The following is a 26,011-nucleotide window of genomic DNA, read 5'->3' as shown; positions in this document are numbered from 1 at the left end:
GCCCTCCTCTAGGATTACTACAGGCTAAGTGAGCAACATTTCTACAGGAAACATATAGTCTATTTTGATAAAAAAATACATACATATGTACATGCAAAGACAGATACTTTGATGCCATTTCCAGCCTCCCAGGTTAAGGGGAAAGAAGTTTAAAAAAATAGATTCCTAAAGTTTTACGAGCACATGAACCACTAGCCATTATGCTGTAGAGCCAAGCCCAGTCTTTGCATTTCAAGTACTGTTCAGCTGTATGCATATAACGGTTTTTAAGCTCTAAGTATTTTTTAACATTTTGTTCTATTTACTTGTCAGTAAATGAAACCAATATAATTCAATAGCATACCACCAGATAGGTACATACTGCAGCACGGTAGCTACAGAGACAATCCAGCTGCTGTTTGTGAAAGTGTCAGTTGCTGAACCAAGAAAACAGACAAGCCAGTGACATTTAAGCTAGAGCTTAAAATTTTGTATTTTATCTTCCTAAGTGATCTTTAATAGCTAAAAGCTCTATTCTGTAGTAATTTGCTAGTTAGCCTATGCACAACTTTCACAACCACCAAGTTACTAGGGGTTTTCTGTGGGTTTGGTTTTTATTTTCTTTTAACATTGTTAAAGTCTTTAATTTTCAGCTATTATATTGGATACTATTTTACACTGCACACTATTTTGAAGAAAAGGTAAGAAATCTGAGCTATAATATTTAAATTTTTACTCTAACCTTCTGTACCAAACAGTAACTAATACTCTACTTAATTCATAGGTTATACAAACCTTAACTTGCAATAGACTTTGGTCCTTAATTTGAGCTTCATGCAAGAAACTAAGGATTAAATTATTGTTTTTTCCTCAGCATAGTGACTTCTCAAGTAGATTTCTAATGCTTGAAATAACCACAACAAGAGAGGAAAGAACCCAGCACAATATAAGCTGAATGTCCCATACAATGCATGCTCTGCATCTTATAACATTCTACCAATGGAACCAAGATGGCAAACGAAAGGAAGGCCTTCTGCAAAGCAAGGGCCTCCAAGCAGCGTGTCAGAAAGAAATTGTTTTTCTGCTTCTTTTGATGGGAGATGCTTTCAAGTCAGGAAATTAGAAACAGGTGTGCCAGAGGGCACACACACATCCACGCACCACACTGAAAAACACGCGTTTTCAATTTTCAGACATGAAAGAGACTCCTGTTGCATGGAAGGAGAAATGAAAATCTAGCTTTCTTTCTGCAAGCCATAAGCAAAGAGCTTATGGAGCTTTGACAAGCTGCCGGAGCCTGTCTAGCTACTGAAACATACAGTACCTCAACACAAAGCGTTGGAACTTGTTTTAAAGGAGTATAAAATGGAAACTTGCATTACTCACATTCATTTGAGAATGGAAAAGTTAATCTAGTTTACTCCACTGCCAAAGTATGACTCTTCTCTTTTCAGAAGCTAAAGACAGAAGTTACAGGTTATCTGTATTTTATTATCTATTCCACACAGCAGAGTCTGAACCTGGTGCTGTTAAGTTGTTTCAACTTTGATGTTGTTATTTTCAGTTAAATAGTTAACTGACACTTCCAGGCACTACAAGTTAAACTACTATTTCTGCTTTATTTCCTGAATAACTTCTAGTTATGTCCAATGGAAACACAGTGAAACCTGTATTTTAGTAAGCTCTGGTTGTCATTATCAGCATCTCTAGAAAGAGCTGACTAAAAACTTGCAAGCCTATGATTTTAAAAAACAAAATACAGTACAATAAAAATATTTGGCTGGTACTGAGATACTGATACAGTTAGTTACATATTAAAAATATAAAGTCTAATTCTGAAAAGACAAAATGCTACAGTCTAGCATAATGCATTACAGTACTAAATTAAAGTTGCATAACTTTTAGCTTTTTGTACTGCTATCAGCTGCTGGATCATGCCTTCATACTAGCAGGGGAAATTTTTAGCTTACTGACCTGCTGCCAGGAAGAACACCTGCAAACAAAGTCCTGTCCAATTCCTAAAGCATTGATCCTAGAGGGATCAATGAAGCACATTCCTGTTGCAGACAGAAAATTCTTAGATGATTTAACTTCCAAACTAACAAACACCTATTAAGAATATGCAAATGGAAGTTTTCCAAAAGGTTGTAACTTCAGTAAATTTGGGTAGGATTCAAAGATAACAAAAGACAAAATCAACACCCAGACAAACGGTATCTAAAGTACATTCTCTATGGAAAAGTGGGAAAACACTTTCTATTATCTTTAGGTTTTTAAGATGGGCAAAATAAACTAAAATCACTCCGAAGAGTAACTCATCCAGCTTTTCTACAATTTTACAGATAAGGGGGGAAAAAAAAAGGCTAAAGAATTAAAATATGCCAAAAGTATGAATCCTTCACTTCTAAATAGTGGGAAATGCCAGATAACTTTAACTATTAAAAAAAGCTATTTGTTTCAATTATCATGAACAAGAAGAATTTCAGATATACCTCCAAGAGAGGTTAGAATGAAGAAAAAATGTAGTTCCATTAAAGAGGATGTGCGTTTTACATTCTTCTTTACATTTAATATATTTTTAAAGATTAATTTCAGTTAAACTGAAAAGCAAAAAGCAAACTCTTTTTTGCCTAGGCTTTCATCAGAAGCTTTGTTGCTACTGATCTCTTTGTAAAAATACTGCACCTTTCCAAACCACATCACTTTTGTCAAATAAAACTTATAGGAAAGGAAGTAAGATAGTAGCTTATGTATTAGCTAACTAGATGTATACAACCATTTTCTCCCAATCACAGAAAAACATTTAAGACATGAAAAGAGTTCAGTTTGCTGCCGTCCCCATCTCACTTTATATCCTTGCACCTATTTCAAGCCATTTGGGCAAGACATGGCAATCGGGAACAGGACTGACAGTGTTCAGAGAAGGAGACGGTGCTGAACACACTGCTCTCCTGCAGGAGACTACCACTTCTAAAAAGCCCGTGCAACTTCACGCTTACAATATATTATTACACTAAGTCCAATTAAAATTTCAAGAGGCAATAAGCACTCTTTGATTGTTGTATCCATCCAGTTCTGCTTCAAAACAACTCTTCCAAAGGCAATTCAAACAACCATTCTGATTATATTGTGGACAAAACCCTCAGCTTTGAACACTGTGGTACTGCGTTTAATTGACTGCTTCTTAACGCTACCATTCCCACAAGTCATCTCTGCCTGTTGCTTCCTCACTCTTCACACAGCCTTGTGGTGGTAGTGAGTTAATTCAGACACCACATGCTAGAGCACTGAAGCCTCCAAACGGCATCTGGACACAAAGGCTGAACTCTTGACAGAAGCATTCACTTCAGAGGTAAATACTGATCTGTCTGGAGATAGACCTCTTTCTTCCTCTACCCTCTGGTTCACTGTAACAATGACATAACTCTTCTCCATATGCAGCTGCTTCATCTGTGATGCATTAGATTACCTATTATTCCCCAAATCTTACAGGACCAGACTGATTTTGAGAGACAATACATATTTCTAACAAAGAGATTAACTGTATCATAATATCAATCTCACATAATGTAGTTCAAACAACCTATACAGGATACAAGATTGCATGTGAAATTCCTCTGTACGTTTGGAGCATGGACTCAGAAGGACGCAGGCCAGACAAACAGCACCTGCCCAGGTATCGGCAATCACTGGATCCCAGCGCAGCCACTACTACCCTCAACGCATAGGGATCACAAAGCCAAAAAGTCCTACATCACAAGTCAATTTATTGGCATTAAAGCATCCTTGAAAAATATTTACTCCACAGATTTGCACATCTCTGTGGTCCTGTTGAAAATGAGTTTTCAAGTAAGAATCTATGGTTCAGTGGCTTCAATAAGGAGAGAGGAAAATGCTGGCTGAGGGCATAGCTCTACAACCAATTTAACAAGCAAAGCCATTTCTCTGTAGGTGCCATTTCCTATTCCCCATTACCTGTTCTATTTTGCCAGCAAAAGCATGCATGATGCACACAATGGAATGGAAAGGAGAACAATGTGAACAAAAAGCAGAAGTTTGAGCAGGAAAAGGCATGGGGAGGAAGAGTGAATACACTTATTTCCTTATTGATAAGGATTTTGAAAACAGGAAGAACCCTCCTTGAGCAGGGGAGCTGGACTAGATGATCTCCAGAGGCTGTGTCCTGGTTTTGGCTGGGATAGAGTTAATTTTCTTCACAGTAGCTAGTATGGGGCTGTGTTTTGGATTTGTGCTGGAAACAGTGTTGATAATGCCGAGATGTTTTCATCATTGCTGAGCAGTGCTTAGACAGAGTCGAGGCATTTTCTGCTTCTCACCCCATGCCACCAGTGAGGAGGCTGGGGGGGCACAAGAAGTTGGGAGGGGACACAGCCGGGACAGCTGACCCCAGCTGACCAAAGGGATGTTCCAGACCATATGATGTCATGCTCAGCAATATGAACCTGGGGGAAGGAGGAGGAAGCGGGGGACATTCGGAGTTACAGCATTTGTCTTCCCAAGTAACCGTTCACATGATGGAGCCCTGTTTTTCTGGCTGAACACCTGCCTGCCGATGGGAAGTGGTGAAAGAATTCCTTGTTTTGCTTTGCTTGTGTGTGTGGCTTTTGCTTTACCTATTGAACTGTCTTTATCTCAACCCATGAGTTTTCTCACTTTTACTCTTCTGATTCTCTCCCCCATCCCACCAGGGTCGGGAGTGAGTGAGCAGCTGTGTGGTCCTTAGTTGCCAGCTGGGGTTAAACCACAACAGGTTCCTTCAAAGCTAAACAATTCTGTGATTCTTCACAATACAAAATGTGCTGGTTTTCACTTAATGGAATAATGCATCATATGTATCATAGAATCGTTCAGGTTGGAAAAGACCTTTAAGATCATCAAGTCCAACCGTTAATCTAACACTGCCAAGTCCACCACTAAAACACATCCCTAAGCACCACATCTACGTGTGTTTTAAATACCACCAGGGATGGTGACTCAACCACTTCCCTGGGCAGCCTGTTCCAGTGCTTTGACAACCCTTTCGGGGAAGAAATCTTTCCTCATATCCAATCTAAACCTCCCCTGGCACAACTTGAGGCCATTTCCTCTTGTCCTATTGCTTGTTACCTGGGAAAAGAAACAGACACCCACCTTGCTACAACCTCCCTTCAGGTAGTTGTAGAGAGCGATAAGGTCTTCCCTCAGCCTCCTTTTTCTCCAGGCTAAACAACCCCAGTTCCCTCAGCCATGCCTCATAAGTCTTGTGCTCTAAACCCTTCACCAGCTTCGTTGCCCTTCTCTGGACACGCTCTAGCACCTCAATGTCTTTCTTGTAGGGAGGGGCCCAAAACTGAACACAGTACTCGAGGTGCAGCCTCACCAGTGCCAAGTACAGGGGAACAATCACGTCCCGGCTCCTCCTGCTGGCCACAGTATTTCTGATACAGGCCAGGACGCTGTTGGCCGCCTTGGCCACCTGGGCACACTGCTGGCTTGTATTCAGCTGGCTGTCAACCAGCACCCCCAGGTCCTCTTCCACCAGGCAGCTTTCCAGCCACTCCTCCCCAAGCCTGTAGCGTTGCATGGGGTTGTTGTGACCCAAGTGCAGGAGCCGGCACTTAGCCCTGATGAATCTCATACAATACATACATATGTATGTACATCCAACACAGCTTTTAAAATATTTTTATGTAATCCCTAAAATGCCTTTATGAGAACAGAGGCCACTGCTTTTGACCAGAGAGCTTAACCGTCAGTCCTTTAGGATCTTGCTGAATTCATGAGAAATTGGTAAGGGAGTCAGGCACATTCTGCTTATTTACACAAAATACATACAGTCTCTGTATGCATTCCTAAAACATTGCTGTTATCCATATCTGATTTTCATTCAGGGAGGGAAAGACTCTGGATAGGGGAGAAGAGCAAGACACCATTGAAACACTTCTCCCAGACTGAATCCTCACATACACCTCAGTTTGGGTCCAGAAAACTGACATCCCTGCTACTTTCTCAAGAAAACACAACTTTGGGCTCAGTCCTGAAGTCTAATTATATTTGTTAATATGCTTAATTTTTTGAAAGAATTCAAAATATTTAAAGATTCTACTCCTCTTTCTTCAGGATTATAAACCATAATTAGGTACCATTTAAATTTTCCCTAGGACATCACATCAATGTACTTCTCTTGTATCAAATATTCTCCTGAAATGGATTCTAGCAAGAGCTGGAGACTTTGCAGCTTTGTGTTACGGAATTTCTGCATTTTGTAAATACAGCAAGACTTTCTGTCCACCTTCAGAAATGCAATATTAAAAGGTTTGCTGGCTTCAATGGCTGATACACATACACAAAGCATACCACCCATATATGAAGAATGGGTAAGTATGCTTTCTACTACCTACTGTTGTAAAGATGTAAAAAGGAATGCAACACATTATTCTCAGTCTCTACATTACCATTCAAAAACTCCACTTATAGTTGCATTTTCAAAGCCTCCTGCATTAGCTGTTACTATAAATTTTATATTTATCTTTATATTTTATATTTAAGGTTCTGTATATCCAAAGAGAATTATTACTTTTCAACTTATCTCCCAGGAAAAACACAGCCTCCCTTTTACCCCAGTAGTATTACTTTTGGCACAGTTAGTAGACGAATACTCACAATCAACATGGATACTCCAACTGGGGAAGAGATTCAGTGTCAACACTTGATATTATTTTGAATGAGAAGAATATGCACAAAGTCTTTGATTCCTATTACATTCAGGAAAAAATAGGAAATGTTTTCTTAAAGTACAGCCAAAAAATGGACTATTGTTTCTCCTGCAGTCAGGTTTTGTTCACAAATGTTTTCCCTCCAAATAATACCCATCTTCCTGTGTTTACATTCATATACCAATGAAAAACATTCACCAAAGAGTTCCAAGTGGCCTTACGAGTGTGATTGTGGCCTCTTTTTTTATGGGAGGTGGTGGGGGTGCTTAAAGGGGAGGCTGTTTTGTTTCTGTCTGTGTGCATGTGCAAACGCGTGCACATGTGCATGCAGGAGCTTTTAAAGACCAAAGATTTGGCTTCTACTATGTTGATCCAAAAACCAGTTTAGTTGTTACTTACATTTACACTAAATAAAGGCCACTGGTAATGCTCATCTCATTTAACAAGCTTTCATTCAGTCTCTACCATCAGTCTTGCATGGTATGGCACTTGCATTATGTTGTTAGATGTCACAGTTAAGGTTGCGCAGTATCTTAGCTATGGCTGCAACTGCAACATTCTGTGAATTTCTTGAATTTTAATACTGGTTTTGAGATACTTACAGAATTCCTGTAATGTTTATCCTTCAGTTGCCAATAAAGTCCCACAACTGCATTTTTTGTAAAAAAATAAATATTAATTTTCATATTATTCAGAGGTCATATATTGAAATGTCTCCAGAAATTTATACCAAAAAAAATCAGAAAGATTTCACTTGTTTACACAGAGACTGAATTTTAGACTGAGAGTTACAGAATAAACCTTGAATTTAAGGCTCTTTATATTCACAGTCATTCCTAAGTTCTACTATCTCCCCCATTCTGTCTTTAGAAAGTCTTCATCTTCTGATTTCAGTTGTCCCACCCCCTCTTAAACTACAGCCATAAAATATGAGTTTTACAATATCCTGTATTTTATAAACGAAGTAACTTTTGAACAGCCAAAAAAAATAAAACCAAAGACAGTGTGGCTAAACAACAAGGCCAAGAGACTGTCAGAGGTAAGAAAATACTGTTCAAAAAGTTGAAGTCATGCCCAAACAAGTTCAGAACCACCACCTTTGGCACATTCAATATAAAATCATGATAAAAATGGCCAAAAATATTTGAGAAACAACTTGCTAAAGGCATAAGAACTAATACCAAATCCTCACTGAACAGGCAAAAGCAGGAAGCCTGCCAGCATCCACAGGGCCAACAGAAGATCAAGATGTAAAAGCCTGTCTTCAAATAATACATGACCATTGAAAGAAAGCTACATGAATTTGGAAGTACTTTTAATGAAGTACTTCTACTGTGATGTGTGCCCCCCCCCCCTTTTTTTTAATGAGGAGGGTATTGAATTATGTGCCTCAAATTGAAGCTTCAGTAGAAGGATTTTAGAACAAAATTAATAAAAATTCAAGAATAAAACCTACTGTGTTACTAACTGTGGCATTTAAACTAACACTTTCCTTTTTCCAAGAAAGCTTCTAAAAGGTAAAGCATCACAGAATAAGAAAAACATTCCCAGAAGAATTTAATAACTGGTCTTCTAAGTACAAAAAGAAATGAGAAATCTTGAGAAAGTCATCCTGACTTATTAAAAACAAAGATATCTCCAGCTTACAAAGTCCCAATATCACAAATTGCTAGAAGCTTGGATAACACAGTGAAGGTGCTTTTCCCAGTCCTGTACTTTTCCTTGAAGACCTGCAAACACCGTCTATCTGAAACAGGACACCAAACTATCTGGAGCTCTGATTCAACCCAGTGTGCCCATTCTTACGTTCCTGCCAATTCCACGTGGATTTCCATATGCAAGAGTCTGTATTCTGTATACTTTGAATTACTGTTCCAAACTCTCTTTTCCCCACACCAGAGGTTTTCCCCAACCCATTCAATCTCTTGCTGATCAAAGCCTCCAAAACCCAAAGACATGAGTAATTTCCTAAGGATGGAATCAAAATAGTTTACAAAACTTGGCCCTTAAAAATTTCTTGTAGAAAACTAACGTCAAAGAACATCCTACTTGAAGGCTGAATATAGAGCCTGATATAACAAACTCTCAAGGCTTGAATTTCTATCCCCAGCTATCACTATAAAAGTTAAAAAGTCTAAACCAGCACAAAGGTGAAACCTTTCATTTCCCAAAGAATCCTTCAGTTAAAATTATTTGGTTTAATATATATTAATAATTTTGAGCATACTTGCAATAAAGCCTTAAGGGAATCATAGTTAAACTTTTCAATTTTTTTTTTTTAATTCTAAATATGATTTGATGAATCAGCTATTCTGTGAAGTCATTTAACAATAAATATTAAGTCAACACATACAGTACTCAATATACAACAGCAACCAAAGCCTAATTTTCCTCCTTTTTTTTTTCTGCCCCTATACAACAGAAAATAAATTCCCTGTAGAAAATGTTAGGATACATTTATGCCAAATTTACCTCTTAAAGACAAATTAAAATGAAGAGACAAGTGAAATTAAAACAATAAAACGTTATATTGTGAAAACCACAGAAATCTAAACTGATTGTAAATTTCAGTTATGTTACGTACAAATTTTAAATGTTTTTACATACAAGTGTGTATGTCTGTATGTAAAATGAAACATGAAATGAATGTGCATGCACCCACAGTTTTTATTTATACATAACATGCAAGTTTCATATGTTGCTGGTTTTTTTAAATATATGTCCACACAAAACCAATTTAGAAACCGACAAGAGGGGGGTATAATCACTATTACAAATACAGTCTAGTCTGATTTTAGGTACATCAAGTGACCACACATACCTTCTCTTAGGAAGCACTGTCAATCTTAGAGCTTTCCAAATCAAGGCATCTTCTAGAATTTAGGTAGTACCTTTTTTTTCTAAACATTTTATCCAACAACAATGTATGTTAACATACTATTTTCTTGCTTAGCCTTGGCAATTTCACCTTTTAAATATCTGCAGATGTTTATGCCCCCATTCCCATCTCTTGTTGTGATCCAGCCAAGTTGTAAGTTTCATTCTTTCAACCTTTTCTATAACTTAGTTTTTCCAGCCCTCTACCCCTTAATTAACTTCATGGATCACATTGTTGGATGCTAATATTTTAAAAAAGAGTCAGGCATCAATATATTTTAAAACTGCACTAAACATAAATTACATAATAAAATAAAACATTATGAGCTTCTGAAAATGGAAAAAAGAATGGTATTGATTACTGAAGAGTTCTCACTTCCTGTAAACATTTCTATCTCCCTCTCTCTCTCACACACACACATACACACACACTTTAAAGGAAAACCAGAAACAAGAGTTTAATTAAACACCGCTAGTCTGAATTTCAAATCACTGAATAAACAGATGGCCATGCTTCATAGACCGCCCGCAGTCTCCTTCAATTAACTGGGATTGGTATTAATGTAATGTCATGGAAACTACAAGATTTGAACCAAAGAAACACACACACACACACATATATATATGTGTGATAGTTATAAATAGTATAATACTGAAGTATTTACCATTATATAAAATTGGTACCAGCAAAAAGAAATGAGGCTTCTATTTAAGGCCATCATTAAACCCAGACATCTCCTTTAAGTGTATCAGGATGCTTGCCGGTACTTGCATAGACTTCCAATTCAGCTGACTTTGTAAAGAACAGTTTTAAAAAGTTAAATAAAGGTGTCCTTCTCAGCTTTTCTGTAAACGTTCTCTAATATTGGACTTATACTTGCTAATTATTATGGTTCGCAATACTGCATTATTTAAATAGATTTGCTTACATAGGCAAGCTTTTATTAAAGGAAAATCAATATGGTGTTCCTTGAGTACAAAGATCTTCCAACACTTCTGCATTCAGTAGAACTTACCTTTGCCTAAGTACTAAAAAGGACAATTGCTACTACTAACATTGAACTTAACGGTGAACATCTACACAAATTTTCAACAGTGCGAGACAGACTTAAATACAGGGGAAATTAGAAAGATATATGACTTCAAAAGCAACACAGGATGTTTTTGATGCTCTTCAGCCTGTGTCAAATTTTAGTTCTACACCCTGTTACTTTGCTCCTCCCACTCTTTCTGCAACAGGATTCTAACTCTGCAGTACTCTTGGGATATAGTTTACCTAAATGTGAACTCTGCAGATTTTTTTCATCTCTCCCTATACTGAACACTAATAACTCTGACCATTAAGCAGTAGTCCAAATCATAAATTTTGCATCCTGACATAAGCATTTATGAAAAAGTGTTACAAGTAGTTTTTCCATTTGAGACTGGAGTCTCAAATGTCCTGGAGTTCATACAACCGGGAGGGGCGGTGAAAAGACTAAATGCAGTCCTTTCAATTGCTTTTACGTGGGAGCTGCAAAGTAAAAGTAATTCCTGCATAACTTCACCTTAAAGCTTTTGTGTTCTAGAATATTCATCCGGTATTGTATAATAATACAATTTTCTTTTCACTGTCTGTTCCTGACAAGTTAAAAACATCCTGTCTTACATTCTCAAATCTTACATTGCAGTATGAGCTATTTTCCTAGTCATCTTTTGGTTGTTTGGCGTTGGTTTGGATTTTTAATTTATTCTACTTTTTACTATTTCTTCAGTCCTGTTACATTTAGTAGATCCATTAACAAACTTGGTTTTACAATTGATATCTCTGGTGCTCAGCACACTAACTGACTGAACAGCTCTGTGTGCAGCTGGCTGATAGGTATCGCATGAACAAAATACATTTGTGTGTCCAGGATCCTGAGACTTCCAAATGGAAGACAAGCTACCCTAATTCTTATGTTACTTTCACAATTTCTAAATAAATGTTTTGGAAGACACTTACTCTAGTCATTTGGTTCTGCCTTTTCCCCTTCCTTTGGAGAAGAAAAGAGAGATGAAGAACAAATTCACTTAAATATCCACTTAAAATAGTACTTAAAATATTTTTGGAGGGAAAAATGCAATTTTATAGCATTTTTGTATCGAAGGGACACTCTTATGTTAAACAGCCCTCTAGTTAATCTTAGTCCCTTACAGAAGGCTTCCAGTCACAAGCATTCTGTGTTTAACACAATATTAGGCTTATAGCAGCACTTCTTTACAGGAGAACAAGTCACTTAATACCTAAGAAATAGAGTACATCCTTTCAGTGCAATACAAAATCTTCTGAACAGAATAAAAGTTCACATGGTTGTTAATTTGTTTTTTTTAAGTAAAATGACCCATGTAAGCAACAGATGGAGACTAATTCATAGATTTCAAGACAATACTGACATATGTATAATATATATGTATTTATATGTAAATAAATTATACACATGTAGAATGTAGTCTGAAATAATGTTAATATTTTAATTCCCCACTCATAGAAATACTTTATTTGGAATTTGTAAACTAATTACGGAGAAAGATAGCAACTTTTGGAAAGATTTATAAAAGTAGCAAATACCTGAAGTACTCACAGCAGTGGAGTAAGGGGTATGAGCTCCTGTATTTTCAGCCCAGCAGCCACAACCATAAAGAGCTGCCTAAGGAAAAAGTGCATCTTTCATAAATTTAAGTATATAAGGGTTTTGGTTTGTTTCCTTCCCTCAGAAAAAAAACCACCAAAAACCCAACCCCCCCCCCAAAAAACCAAACAACCCCACATCATGAAAAAACCCAAATCAACAACAAAAAAAAAAACCAAGAAAAATCCAAGTATTAATACAAAATATAAATAAGAAAATCGTAACAGTCAAAATTGCAATTCTAAACCATTTTGCTACATCTTCTTTTACTGTTCTTCAGAACTGAGTGATTATCATAGACGTATGATATTCTAACCTAACTTCACAGAAAATGAGGGTACCGATATCAAAAGACAAAATAATGCCTTCTATTGCCTGTTTATATAAAGTCCCTTTCACTCTGCTATTCCAAAGGAAAATCTTAAATAGATTTCAAAAGGGAACTGCTTTTAGGACAGTGGCAAAAGTCAACGAAAAATACAGCTGTACAGCAATGGAGTATGACATTGCCGATGTACCTCAAAATTCCCCCACCTAACAACAGTAAGGAATGCCTATATCTGATGTGTTGTTTTAATACCTTTGTCACTTCTACCAATTCACAAGATGATTTAAAAATTAATTCGGACAGCTTCCCTAAATGTTGATGAAAATCTTATTTAAAAACACTCTTAAGCATTTAAGAGACTATTTGTGGTATTAAAGAGTACTTAAGCTCAAGAAATTAACTTACTAACAGTTCTTGCAAAAGGTAACTAACTACAGAACAACTTTTTACCTATCAATGTTTTATAACACTGATGGAGGACACTAAAAACAAAACTTGCATTCCAATGAAGTGATAATGCCTCCAGAGTTTAACAGGAAGGAAGGGAGAACATCATTTCGCTATCGCAGCTCTTGCTTAGTGTCACAATTGCTGAACAATCATTCCCAACTAAAAAGGTATAATCACCTGACCAACTCTTCCAGGATGCTTTAGTGCTAAACCTCCACTGGAGACAGCAGCAGCAACATTTCCTTCTTGGTCAACAACCACTGCACCAACTGTATCCAATGTTCCTGAGTCATTCTCCTGCAGGACACACAAACAGAAACAACTACTAAAAATAGTATATTAAAGTCAGGTTATACTTCTCAGCAGTGAGGAAACTAACGTGCACAAAACCAAGTGGCAGGCCGATCAACAAAATGGATTTGCTATTCATGCATATTGTACCAATTGTGCTGCCATAAATCCTCCCGAAATGCTTTCTTGCCTCAGACAGGACCTGAAGAAAACTTCTCTGGAAACGAGAAGGTAAGACACCTCAGAACTCACCCAATGCTTAGATTACCTGCCTTTACTCACAAAAGTGCCAAAAAATGCCGTTTTATTAGTGGTGGGCACTTGTTCACTAAGAAATGATTCAGCAATTCATTCCAGAGAGGCCATATCAAAAGGCCTTTCCCAAAAGCTTTGAGATGGCATTTTCAGAGATTCTGATCTTTAAAGCTATGTATGATTAAAAAAAAAAAAAATCCACAAGAAGCAGCTTACCACGTAAAGAGAAAATTCTGATATTCTGAGACAATAAATAGAAGCCTTGAGAAGGAATCTCCCCAGGACAGATTCTTTCTCCCAGACTCGTTCTCCCTCTGGGTCACTAGAAAAGCATCCTTACTTCCATTGCTTCCAAGTCAGATTTGCTCCCCTAAGAGCAGGGGTCTTTCAGCATTCATTCCTGATGCAAGGAATGCATCCTCTGCCTACTGTCTCACAAACACTTCAGCTATGTAATCCTGAACCTTTCTGTTCTTCTCCCCTTACTTAATACACCACATTCAGTCACTCCAAGAGAAAGAGCAGTTCTCTCCTCTGCCTAGGCTTGCCGAAGATTCCCTTCTCTGCAGAACCCAGGCCAAGGCACTCTGACTTCATGCCCAATCACATACTTTTGATGGGACACAGCATGCAGCGTACATAAAATAAAATGAATAAACACAACCAATACATCATCCATCACATACTCCACAGATGAACACTGCTGTTGCACAAGCCCTCAAGCCTTTAAGCTGATCAGTCTTTCCTACATAAAAACTTACCAGCATTAAAAAAATCCTACATAAACTTACCCAAGCAAATAAATGCAAAGGATGTGAAGCTATTCATATAAATGCATATTTTTTGGACTAGGATCCAGAGGGAGGAAGAAAAAAAAAATCTACACCCAACTATTCAACTTCAAATTATCAAGTTCCCATCACCTATTAAAATTTCTTTGGGCATATGACATCACTTGTCAAGCAGAACTCTTAGGTGACTCATGCTGATGATACTCTGGCCACACTTGATTTAAAAGATAACACCTGAGTTAATACTGCACCAGTCTTAGAAGGAAAAATATGCAATGCAGCACTACAGTGCTCAACAGTATTTTTTCAAGCAACTGGAACTCCTAAGCAGTACTGTCATCCTTGGCTTTTACCCAGAGTAACGGCAAGTTTCTTCTCTTCACCTATACCTAGATAATCCTGAACGAGTTCTACACTCAGAAGCTGGCACTAACCATATTCAATATTAAAACAGAAGGATGGCCTAACAGTAAAGCAGAATAACTGATTAGAAAAAGAGAGGTGAAAAATTATAGAACTAGAGTCTCAACAAGCATTGGGAAGAAGAGTTAGTTGAAAAGCAGAGGAAGGTAAAAACCAGGATCAGGGAATGTAGGAGAAGGAGATGCAAAAGGAATTTTGAGGAAGGGAGCAAAGAGGATAAGAAAATAGCAAGTTCCCTTCCAAGCTGCAAAGACAAAAGAAAATTAAGGAACCCTTCCTTAACATTTCATGGGCAAATGTATTTCACATCTCCCAGGACTGCCAGCCACAATGTAACTCAGGTGTTGTTAACCCAGTTAGAACAATACTATTCAGTGGATTGAAAAGATCTTGCAGCAGAGCAGGCTGCTCACTGCAGGTGCAGACTCCCATCCTTGGTGGTTTTCAAGATCTTAAAGCTCTTCCCAACATCAATTTTCCTAAGATCCTATGATTTCTATATAGAGAACAACTACTAATATGATGCAGATTTTGTTGTCCATCCCCTGCCCCCTTTTATCAAAGGAAATTATACCCACAACAAACAACTTGATTAATAGACAACTACAGATATGAAAATCAACCCTGTCAAAGTTAGGAAATGCCAGAATTAAGGCCACCTGTGTAATCTTAATTCATATTAAGTCAAACACTTGGGGTTCCCATAATGAACAGAAATACATTTAGAAGCATGAGGCTTAGTGTGGATCAGTATGTTTTCCATATCATCTGACAGCAAAGAAAAAAATGCTTGCAGCCTTCTTTGCAGCATCTGTAAAACTATTTGCTCAATCTGCCATCCATCTTCCGCATTAGCTCTCACATGCATAAAATATTTGCCTTCAGTAGCTATATTACTAATTTCTTTTTTTTAAAGGTATTTTATTCAAAAACCCACAAGCATTTACAAGTATATGTTGCATGGAAAATTTCTTCACCATTATTTCCTTTAAAAGATCTATTTCAAATAAGTATTTGCTGTCAATTCAGTATAGTTTGCTTGCTTTGGCTTGTTTTATTTTTAGATGGGGCAACTTAGGAGGCTGGAAACCTTTTCTAAGGGAAGCATTTTTTTTAACCTGGCCCACATAACCTTCTGAAGGAAATCTGTATCACTGAAGCAAAGGAATTCCATATACTCCTTCTCAGTAATATAAGTTTGGGGTTTTTTTGTGATCAGAAAAAGAATCACTGCTGATGCTATATTTATCCTTACTCAACGAACTGAAAATCAGTGAGGATCAGTTCTATTCCATATCCAATGGGAAAAATATGTTGTCAGATCTATTCTAGACCTATTTTTATGTTTGCTCCCATTTCAACATTAGTGATTTCATATACTTAGAAGTGACACCATGAATCAACTCTGTAGTTCAGTACTAAAATTTTTCCACATATGTAAACTGTATTGACAACCCTATGACTTCTGAACCAGTAAATGAAGACCTCGTCACAATTTAACAAAGGAACTTTCTTTACTTCTCCATACAAAAAGGCATTATGTGCCTGAGGAGTTCCAGGAAGAATGCACCTGATGAGAAGACTTTCATTGTCACATATTTCATCTCTTCAAACCATATACATGTTGAAAAATACAGGATCCCATCAAGCTAGTATCAAGACAATCAAAAGAAATATGTTAAACACTACAATTCATGAACTCTAAAGTAAGTCCAAATTCTATATGGGTCTAACAGGGACTAAACAAGATCCACCTTCCTTGCCCTTATCTTTTTACGTATCTTAGATTTAAAAATTTTGCAAGTTCCAAAGGAAACTTGATTATTACTTGGTGATATCTGTTAAGAAATTCGATACCTGACTTTAGCTAATAACTTAAACTAACACATCCATTGCAAAAGCAGTTTGGGGATTTTAACAATGTAGTATTGCAACCTAAATAAAGTCTATTATGTAGTTAATATTTTACATGGAAACAACTTAAAGTCAATGTGAAAAGTAAGGCCTCACATGACTGACTTAATTTGCACCTTGCAACAGGAAAGGAATTTAATTTCATGAAATCATGGACCAAATATTCAAACTTAGCTAAGAACATGAACACAAAGCTGGAAGATGCTCATCTGCACAAATGCAGACTTCTATCAAGTATTTTAGAAATCTCATCCTTACCACCTTCTGCACATAAAAAACCCCATAAATAGTCATCATTCTACAAGCCCCTAAGGAAGGAATTAACAGTTTAGGAGAGCTCCACCCAGTGCCTGCTGAAAGATATCTACACACAGGGCCTTTTCCCTCTCAGCTTGAGATGGTTTTGAAATTCTGTGAAAAGTAATTACCATTAAATCTCTCCTCCAAGTATCATAACTGACAAATGCAAAATGAATCAGATTGAAGCAATTAATATCTATATGCTGTTACCCAACTATCCACACAAATAAACAGGATTTTATATTTGATGATAATTAGGTCAAGTAGGTTCCTCTAAAAATATGGGTTTTTACAGTATCCTCCTACTCAAATCAGAACAGGGCAACACATAAATCTTCTAGTATATCCCACGTTGGCCCTTTACAGATCAAGTGGGAACAGAGAGGAGCACAACAGTAGATAGCATTATCTAGAAAATAACATCCCAACAATGAATATATTTTGGTCTTTTAAAATCTCAGACTTAAGGTGTTCTTGATGCAGCACTTCTGCTGATTACAGCAGTATTTAAAGAGGTGAGAGGCAATCTTATAAGCAACATTTTATTGAAGTATTGTAAAGAAATACTTATAAATTCATCTAAGTCAAGGGAAAATGTCACTATTCTGTGAGCACTGAGACCAATTCATACATACCAATTTCTAGAAACATTATCCTCTAGGGCAGCTGAGAGCATAGCATGATGTACTCTCACAGCAATCTAATCTTGACAAAAGTATGCATGATTGGTACAACATTCATGTGTTTGAAAAGCGGCAGTTACAGTCTAATCATACAAAGATCGACAAACAACCCTAGCCTTTCCAGTTTAATAGTTGTTTGGTATGTAAACAGAACATTTTGTCTGACCTCCATGTTCAAGATGAGGGAATTATTTCATACTGTATTCCACAGGGAAGTTTTACCGGTTTGTTTTTATTTTAACTGGAATGGATGAAAAATTTTTAGGTTTCTTTTCCCACATTAAATGGATTTTGAAGTATACTTTGGAAGTCTAAAAAGTATTATCATCATCAAAGACCATTTCAGCATGGATGCGTGACGGAAAATTTACTTCTTTTTTAAGGAAAAGGAAATGCATAAAATTCAAATTCCTTTTCAAACTGCAAGAATAAATAAGACAGACGCTACGATTGCCATATTCAACTGCTACACCTACAATTACCTTCACACAGCCATAAAAAATTTGATTTGAGGAAAAAGCTAAGTGATTAAAATTCGCCACATATAATGGGAATGATGCATATTGCTATGTATTGACTGTTGCTCACCCAAAGAGTTCAAGCTGGCACTGGCTAAAAGTTCACGTGGTACATTCAAGATGATCAATGACAAAAATTATAATGCACAAAATACTTCAAAGAATGTTTTTCTGTTGAACAAAGACAGATGTATTTTTCTTTTCTAAGTATGTTCAGCATTATTGCTTCAATACAGTAACTGAAGAATATGAAACTGCTGATTCCATATATATAATTAAAATTGTTGTATACATACTTGAGTACATATGTTAAACTAGATAAAAACCGAACCAGTTTTAAAACTCAAACTAAATAATGTTATTTATGGAGTTATATAACTAGCCTATAAAAAACTAACTTATAAACACTGACCTATAAAAAAATTCATGTGCACTGGAAATTCTTAGTGCTACTTATTCAAACCAAGGAGAGGACAGCTCCTCTCACAAGTAACTTCAGCATAGCTTTAAAAAAAGTTTGTAGTAGCAGAAAACAAATTAAAAAATAAGAGCTTTTAGCCAAACTCTACTAAGCTACTTTCAATGATCATTTCCTCTAGTAGAAGACAGGTTAACAGTAAGACGACAAACATTTACTTCTGATGTTTACTGGTGCTTGAGGTGAGAACTTCAGAATGGCATCTGGCTGAATTAACACATCATAGCCAGGCCCCTATGAATATGTTTAGTTAATTCACACACAAACAAAAATGATTTCTTAACTATGTAAATCAATATATAAGTCACTACAAGTTAAAAAAAGTCCTAATTTTCACACCTTCAAAATTCAGTGAAGTTATTAAAGGATCTTCCTGTGTGCAATCGCATAACACTCTACAAATCCTACACTGGGTAAACAATGAAAAACACAGCAAAAAGAAAATTCCATTTACTCAGGATATAAAGTCCTTCACAGTAAGCTACACTGCCTAGTTTTTCCATATACTCTTTATTAAACAGCCTCATTCTTTTTAAGCTTGGTATAATTTAACTTTTATTGAAAAGTAATTTTTAGAACTGTATGTTTATTTTTAGCTGGTGAAATTTATCAGCAGCTAAAACTTCCAAGTAATTTCAGCTACTATCTCTTCACATAGGCCTTTTAGTTATGATTTCCATTCAACTTCAACTTCATTAACAACCTTTCTACCTTGCTCTTTTCCCAACTTCTAAAACTTCATAGACAAACAAATGACCAGAACTTACAACTGTGCAGTACTGGCAACAGAGGCACATAAGCTAAGCTGCAGCATAGGGTTGGAAAAGGCGAGTCAAACTAGACAACAGAACAGCTACAAAGTCCTGCTGAAAGGGACAGGTCTGCTTCATCATCAGCTCCAGAGAAGCACAGCAAATAAAATTAAATGAGTATTTATATTAAAGCTTAACTTTGTCCAGAAGATTAACTTTTAATTATTCAAGTATTTAAATGTGTTTTAAACAATTATTTGTAAACCCTTTATGAAAGCTCAGCTTTGACAGTACGAGTTTTGGGATGACGGATCATGTGCCTTACCCTTGCAAAATGACCCTTTTCTAATAGCTTAGAGAGAATTATTCTACTTTTTTTCATTTCTAAAACCTCAACTTCCTGCAAGGCTGCAATTATCTTGCACTCTGTGGATAACACAAGCAGTCCACATCAAGAGCATGGTCTGGCTTTCATCCCCCCTCCATGGACAGGATGTGCCCAGAAAGTTGACAAAACTGGTGTGTTATGTTACTGGACTACTTACCAGTGAGTAGAGTTCTATTTGATCACCTCCTTTACCTACCATCATTGGCCTTTGGGGGTCTCCCACAAACGCTGCACATGACTCTGGAGCCCTTGAAATTTCAAATTGCAGGTCGGTAAGCTCATGCATTGGCATATGTTTCAAGCATTGACTTGCCCCTTATTACACGAACATCAATACTGTACAGAGACCCCTCCTCCCTCAGTTAGGTTTTAACACTGTAGTTTCACAAGGGGGGTACGTGAAGTCCTGTAAACAGGAAAAGTTCCAAAACGAATAACTAACTTTTTCCCCCCCTCTACCCTTACTTTATTTACAGGTCTTACACCTCCTTGAAAATACAAAAATTAGCACCTTGCTAGGGAAAACTTCTTATCTAAGAACACAGACAAAAAATGTCTAATTTATCACTGGTTTGCATTTGCACAGACTACAGAGAATAAACTTTTTCGCAAATTCTCTGGGATTTATATGTTATTCATATCAACATATGCAACTACATAAGGCAGTGGTCAGTCAGCTTACCAAAGCAAAGAGAAAAGGCCAATCTGAAAGCCCACAGGCCCCAAATAAAGCATAAGCATTTAAATTAATGAGCTCTACTTTGATATTCAACAGTAAACACAAATACTGTGGTTGACATTCTCAAATGGTAACAAAGGCTCTAAATTCAAACTAAAAGTGAGGAGAACAGCGGGAATCCTGCTAGTTTTGTAGTAAAAGTAATATGGGCCAGGTCAATGCTAGATGCATGCACAGATGCACATGTTTACCTACCTGATATTTCAAATTTCACCAATTCCAGCTCCATAATGCAGTGCGCTCAGGAAACATTAAAAAGTGGGAAACAGTGACAGAGATCCCAAGCTAAAGAAAACGTTTCAGTAAATATCTGTTTGTGTTTACATTTGTCATATTTCCAGTGCAAAATGAGCAAAATATTTTCCATAGCACAAATAAGATACAAAGTGACAGGCTGGTTTTCAAATAGCAAGGCAGAAAGTTTTAATTGCACTAAGTTATCATTGCATCATCTAAACATTAGGATGGTCAAGGAGAAGTGGCCTCTGATGCTACATTAGTCTCATCATATATGACATGAAATTTATTAGAAATCAGCTGTAAGTTTAGGATGACACAACAAAATTTTAACCAAGAACTAACCTTTTCATTTGATTGTCGTCTTTTCTTTAGTTGAATGAGATCTGTTTCCACCTTTTCGGCCAACTCCAGCTTCCTCTTGTTCCTCTTAAAAGCTGCTAAGCTAAACCCTACAAAAAGAGTTCAAAAGCATTTAACTAAGTAAAATTTACTTAATTTAAACAAACATTGATAAATTGATGTTTTGGAAGTCTCATCCCCCACATTTTTACTGATGCAAAAAGCATCAATAAAAAAGTCAACAATTAAGTTTCAGTACAAGATGTTTACATCTTTTCCTAAGTGAAAAAGTTCTACTACTGTTCTGCAACAGTGATGGGTAAAATATCTAGTAGAAACAAGTCACTGAACACATATGGAAGCTATGTTGGTCTAAATATCTCTCTGTTTGGCAAAGCAGCAGCACTGCACAGAAGAGAACGGAATAAGTGGCTTGTGTTAAAATTATTGTTTTTGACTGCTGACAAGTAAATAGATACCATGTGAGCTCATTCTGATATCCATAAAATTAGGCTACTATTTTATTACCTTAATTGCATATCTGTATGTTTACCCATATATTTAAAGCCACACAATAGTCTAGCAATACTTTTATGTTCCATAATCCAACACAGTCTAAAGACCACCTAGGTCTTGAAAAGACAAACATGTATTTTCCACATCTAAGTCCCACATTCAGAAAGGAAGTGTTCTCTAAAGTGGACTAAAAAAAAAAAAGTTATGCTTAAGAGACCAAAATGACATGTTCCCATTTTAGAAGTTTCAGTTCATGAAAAAATTGCAGATATTGACATAGTTAGTTTAAATTAGTTTTGACTTAATATTACCCACAGATTGTTTTAACATCCTCTTTGAAATGTAGAGAAAAGAGGAGGGGGGAAAATGTCTTTTGTCACTTGTTTAGTCATGCAAAATCAAGCTATTAGGAGGGCAGAAGTATACACAGGTAAGTCAAATTCAACGGAAGTTAAAAAGCACAGGTTTCCCATTTAATCTTAGAACTTAAACCTTAAAAAATATAATTTTAAATTAAATTCTCAATACAGCTATATCACCATTATTCAGATGGCTGGAACAGCTGCAAGTACAGTCTATGAATAAAATCAATATTGCAGAGCCAACAGAACACAAAGCTTTCATTTACAATTCTCAAAGTACACAGACGGTCAGCACTTTACTTCTTTGAAACCTTCCCCATGCAGGTGCCAAAATCACCTAGTGAACTCTCCTTTAAACCTGTTTTCAAGTACGTAAAACTGCACCTTAAACTACCACAGTTATTCAAGTATATAACCTAAAAGTAACAAGAAAGCTGTCATTTCTCTCCAAAAACCTAATGAATACAAGTTTCTTAAAACGGTAAACACATATTAATCTGCCATCGCCAAGAAAAGAACTCTTTCTACCACACAGAGCTGATTAATGCAGCTACTTTGGACAACACATTTCTATGTTTGAAATGAGGTGCAAGAGGTAAAAAAAAAAAACCACTTGATAAGAGGGAACAGGCAAAGAATCATTCAAGTCTAGTACTAATTGGGGGTGGGGAGGAACAAACAAAAAACCTCACACAGATGAAAAGTTTGTTAAACAGAAGCGCCCCAAAATAAACCAAGCCAGCACATTGTTTTTAACAGAATTTTTAAACAGGAGAACTTGTAAGTTGACATGACTTCAATAAATATAGCTAATACCTATGGGCAGAGCCACAATATGGATGAGTAGGAATGGTGCTTGGCCTTAGTACTCATCAAAAGTAAGTATTACACAAAGTATTACACAGGGATAAATATGCCTAAGCCTCTTATCTACTGCTGCCATTGTCTCCCGCCAATTCAGAAAAAAAGGTATACCTACAGAAGCAAGACAAATACGACGGTGCAGGAGACCATATGTGAAAACCTGAACATGAGAAGTTCTCCTTGTAGTCCAGAATCTAATGCTAGTGGTGTCCTGAAACTTTCTGCAGTATTTGCATGTTCACCAGTTCATATATGTGCACAAAGATCACATCAAAACTAGAGAACACATGGGCTAGTTCCAAGCTGCCCTGCCAGCTACACAGAGTGCTGCTATACGGCCTCTCAGCATCATCACTCCAACTATACCTTGGTTGCTACTTATCCTGTCACTTTTTCCACAATGTATGAAATTCTCCAAGCTTAAGAGAGAGGTTTCATTTACTGAAATCCTTAGTCTCTAGCTAAGCAATTAAACAATTTTCAGATTTTACCTTGTGCTTTAAGATTCTATTTGTCTTTTCAAAACAAGTAAAAACCCAAAGATTTGCTTTGAAGGATCTAACTGTTCACAGTAACTTCTGATCTGCATTGGTAATTCAAAGCGGTATCAGTATGCTAAGAAATATAGGGTGGCAAACTGGTCATTATTAACAGAAGCATACATGTTACTAGGCAATAAGAAACACCAAGTATGAAACTAGGCTAGCAATGTACCACCTTGTCCATGTTTATGGAACAGATGACTACCCTACAAAGCAATGACTTTGGTTAACAAAAAACTGTACTTAGCCCTCAGGTGTCAGAAGTATTTTCAATCCCTGGGTACCCCAACTGCCTTTCAACTGTGTGCTGGGGTAAAGACTTGTCATGCATTTTCTCTCTATTGCTTTTCTTACTTTGCTAGTCTCATATGTGGGAGAAGTGGTGCAGTGCATGAAGGACTCTTTCACTGGATGATCAGATATCCAGAGCCCCAGGAGATACTGCGGCATGCTTTTTTTGCCTATCTTAGACCATATCAAACGGACAGATGAAGAAAGTTTTCTAGTAACATACAAAGATGTAGATTGGAAGGGATCTTGGGAGGTCATGTACTCCAACCTCCTAGGAAAAGGAAGTCCAATTCAAAAGGGCTGCATAGGAACTTTTCAAGTTTTGAATACCTTCAAGGATGGAGATTTCACAACTCCTCTGGGCCCCTGTTCCAGTATTTGATCAACCTCATGTTAAAAAAGAATTTTTTTTTTTAAGTTAATCAAAATCTCACATATTCTAATTTACGTTAGTCCTCTCTCATCCTATCCCTGTGCATCAGATACCACCATACCTAAGGAATATAATGCTAAAACGCACAAACACAGAACAGTCTAGGTCAAGGAAGCTACCATGTTTCCCTAGTAAAATACACAAACTTACCCAGCTTCCTTCATCACAATATCTACAAAACTTAATCATCAGCTCCTATTATGACAGATAGGGTAATACTTTTCACATAGAAAATTTCATACCATTACACTAGAGAGATATTAGAGAGGTGCCAGTCATGCTTCCATACTTCCAGATGACATGAATTTTTACCAGGAACAGCTGAAGGTCTTTTGTGAGGGGTGGGGAGGGGATTGTTTTGGGGAAGTCCTTTTTCAGAGGTGGAGGAGGGCAGGTTTTTTAATATCGTATCTCCTTTTCCAGAGTTACTTATATGAATTAATATATTAACTCAATCACTCTCAAGTTTTATTCAGTTTAGCATGAAATGTCATACCTTTCCATACTGTGAGGGAAAGAAAGTCTATTCAGACGTCCCCTAGAGTGGAAATTCTTGTGCTCAGGCTACATTCAACTTCAGAATAGTTTTTAGGATCAACTTTTGTCTGAAAGTTGAAGATTTTGTTTTAGCAAGGACTGATGAATAATTGCCTTTCATTATTTAGGGAAAATAATTATTATCAGTGATTATCAATTCCTCTTAGCAGGATAAAATAGCTAATACCTCCAAAGTGACCAAAGAATTGTGGAACAAAGGACCAGTTTGTAAAACAAAATGTAGCAATTTCTCTTTTTTCCTCTGACAGATTTATGCCCAACTTCAGATGATCAGTTAAAAACAGTGTCTTGAATCTCAGATTTTTTTTTTCCCAGAATAAGGGAATAAAGACTAATAGCGAGTGAAAGGCTGCCTGCCCTCTGTTTATTCCTGCCTTTGCAATGTTCTATCTATGTAAAACCACTATAAATGTCATTAAACTGGCTAGTACTCTGGTTGCTTTGTCTTGCTCTACTAGTGACAAAAGAAACAAGAAAACACAAGTGAGCTTCACACTAAACAAATGAAAGATGAAATTAAAACTTTTCTGAAAACATCCTGTAAGTTTGATCCTTGACAAAGAATATATTATAGGGTTTCAAGTTCAATGAAATGTTTTATGAACTAAAAAAAAAAAATCCAGGATTCAAGTGTGCTTGGTTAATGATGCATACACAACATGGAAAAATAACCCACTGAAAAATTATTTTGAAAATAAGCACTATACACAGAAAGAAAATGCCTACACACAGTTTAAGTTCATAATTCACATTCAATCTAAATCAAAACCTCAACTTCATGGTGCAAGATGCTGAGAAATTTTATTTGTCCTAATTGACAGTACAAAACCCACTCTCACCTTCTCCAACAAGACAGCATATTCCAAGCTTGAGAAGAGGAAAAGGACACAACAGTGTTGAAGACAGGCATGTTTTCCTAAAACAAATGCAATATAGCTACATCAGCCTGATGTTGCCTGGGCCAAGGAGAAAGGGAAGCAAGAGAGGCAGAGTTTATTGGCTGGGGAGGAAGCTAGAAAGGGAGGTGAGGGAGTAGATGGAATTCTAGTTTGAAAAATTCTTGGACCACAGCCCAGAGATATTGTTGCCAGAATCTATGGAAAGGTATTAGTACAACATCCTTCAATTTTCCTCAAGGATTTAAAAGTTCAGATGAAAATCAAATATGTGCTTTCAGATAAAAGTCCCTGCCAATTACTACCCTACACAGTAATAACATGTATGCCCAAACTCATTCTTAAAAGAATTGTGTCTCGGAAGCCACAGAGTACAACCAGCCATTCTGTTTTGCTTTCTCATTTATGTATATACTGTAATAAATAGTTACTTCAGA

The 26,011-nt window shown here is 36.7% G+C and overlaps 1 protein-coding gene across 1 annotated transcript in view; it reads right to left on the bottom strand.

Moving 5' to 3' along the window:
* The window catches only part of TASP1 (taspase 1), an 89,846-nt gene that overhangs the window by 32,829 nt on the left and 31,006 nt on the right, over positions 1-26,011 (bottom strand). The window contains 5 exon segments of the mRNA XM_069787559.1: positions 12,163-12,241; positions 13,179-13,298; positions 19,952-19,987; positions 19,989-20,042; positions 21,116-21,222. Of these exon segments, the coding sequence (XP_069643660.1) occupies positions 12,163-12,241; positions 13,179-13,298; positions 19,952-19,987; positions 19,989-20,042; positions 21,116-21,222 (396 nt within the window).

This window comes from Haliaeetus albicilla, chromosome 7 (genome assembly GCF_947461875.1).
Source record: "Haliaeetus albicilla chromosome 7, bHalAlb1.1, whole genome shotgun sequence".
In the NCBI taxonomy this organism is placed as follows: Eukaryota; Metazoa; Chordata; class Aves; order Accipitriformes; family Accipitridae; genus Haliaeetus; species Haliaeetus albicilla.
Note: the sequence above shows the minus strand (reverse complement) of the source record. Positions and strands in the feature narration are given on the sequence as shown.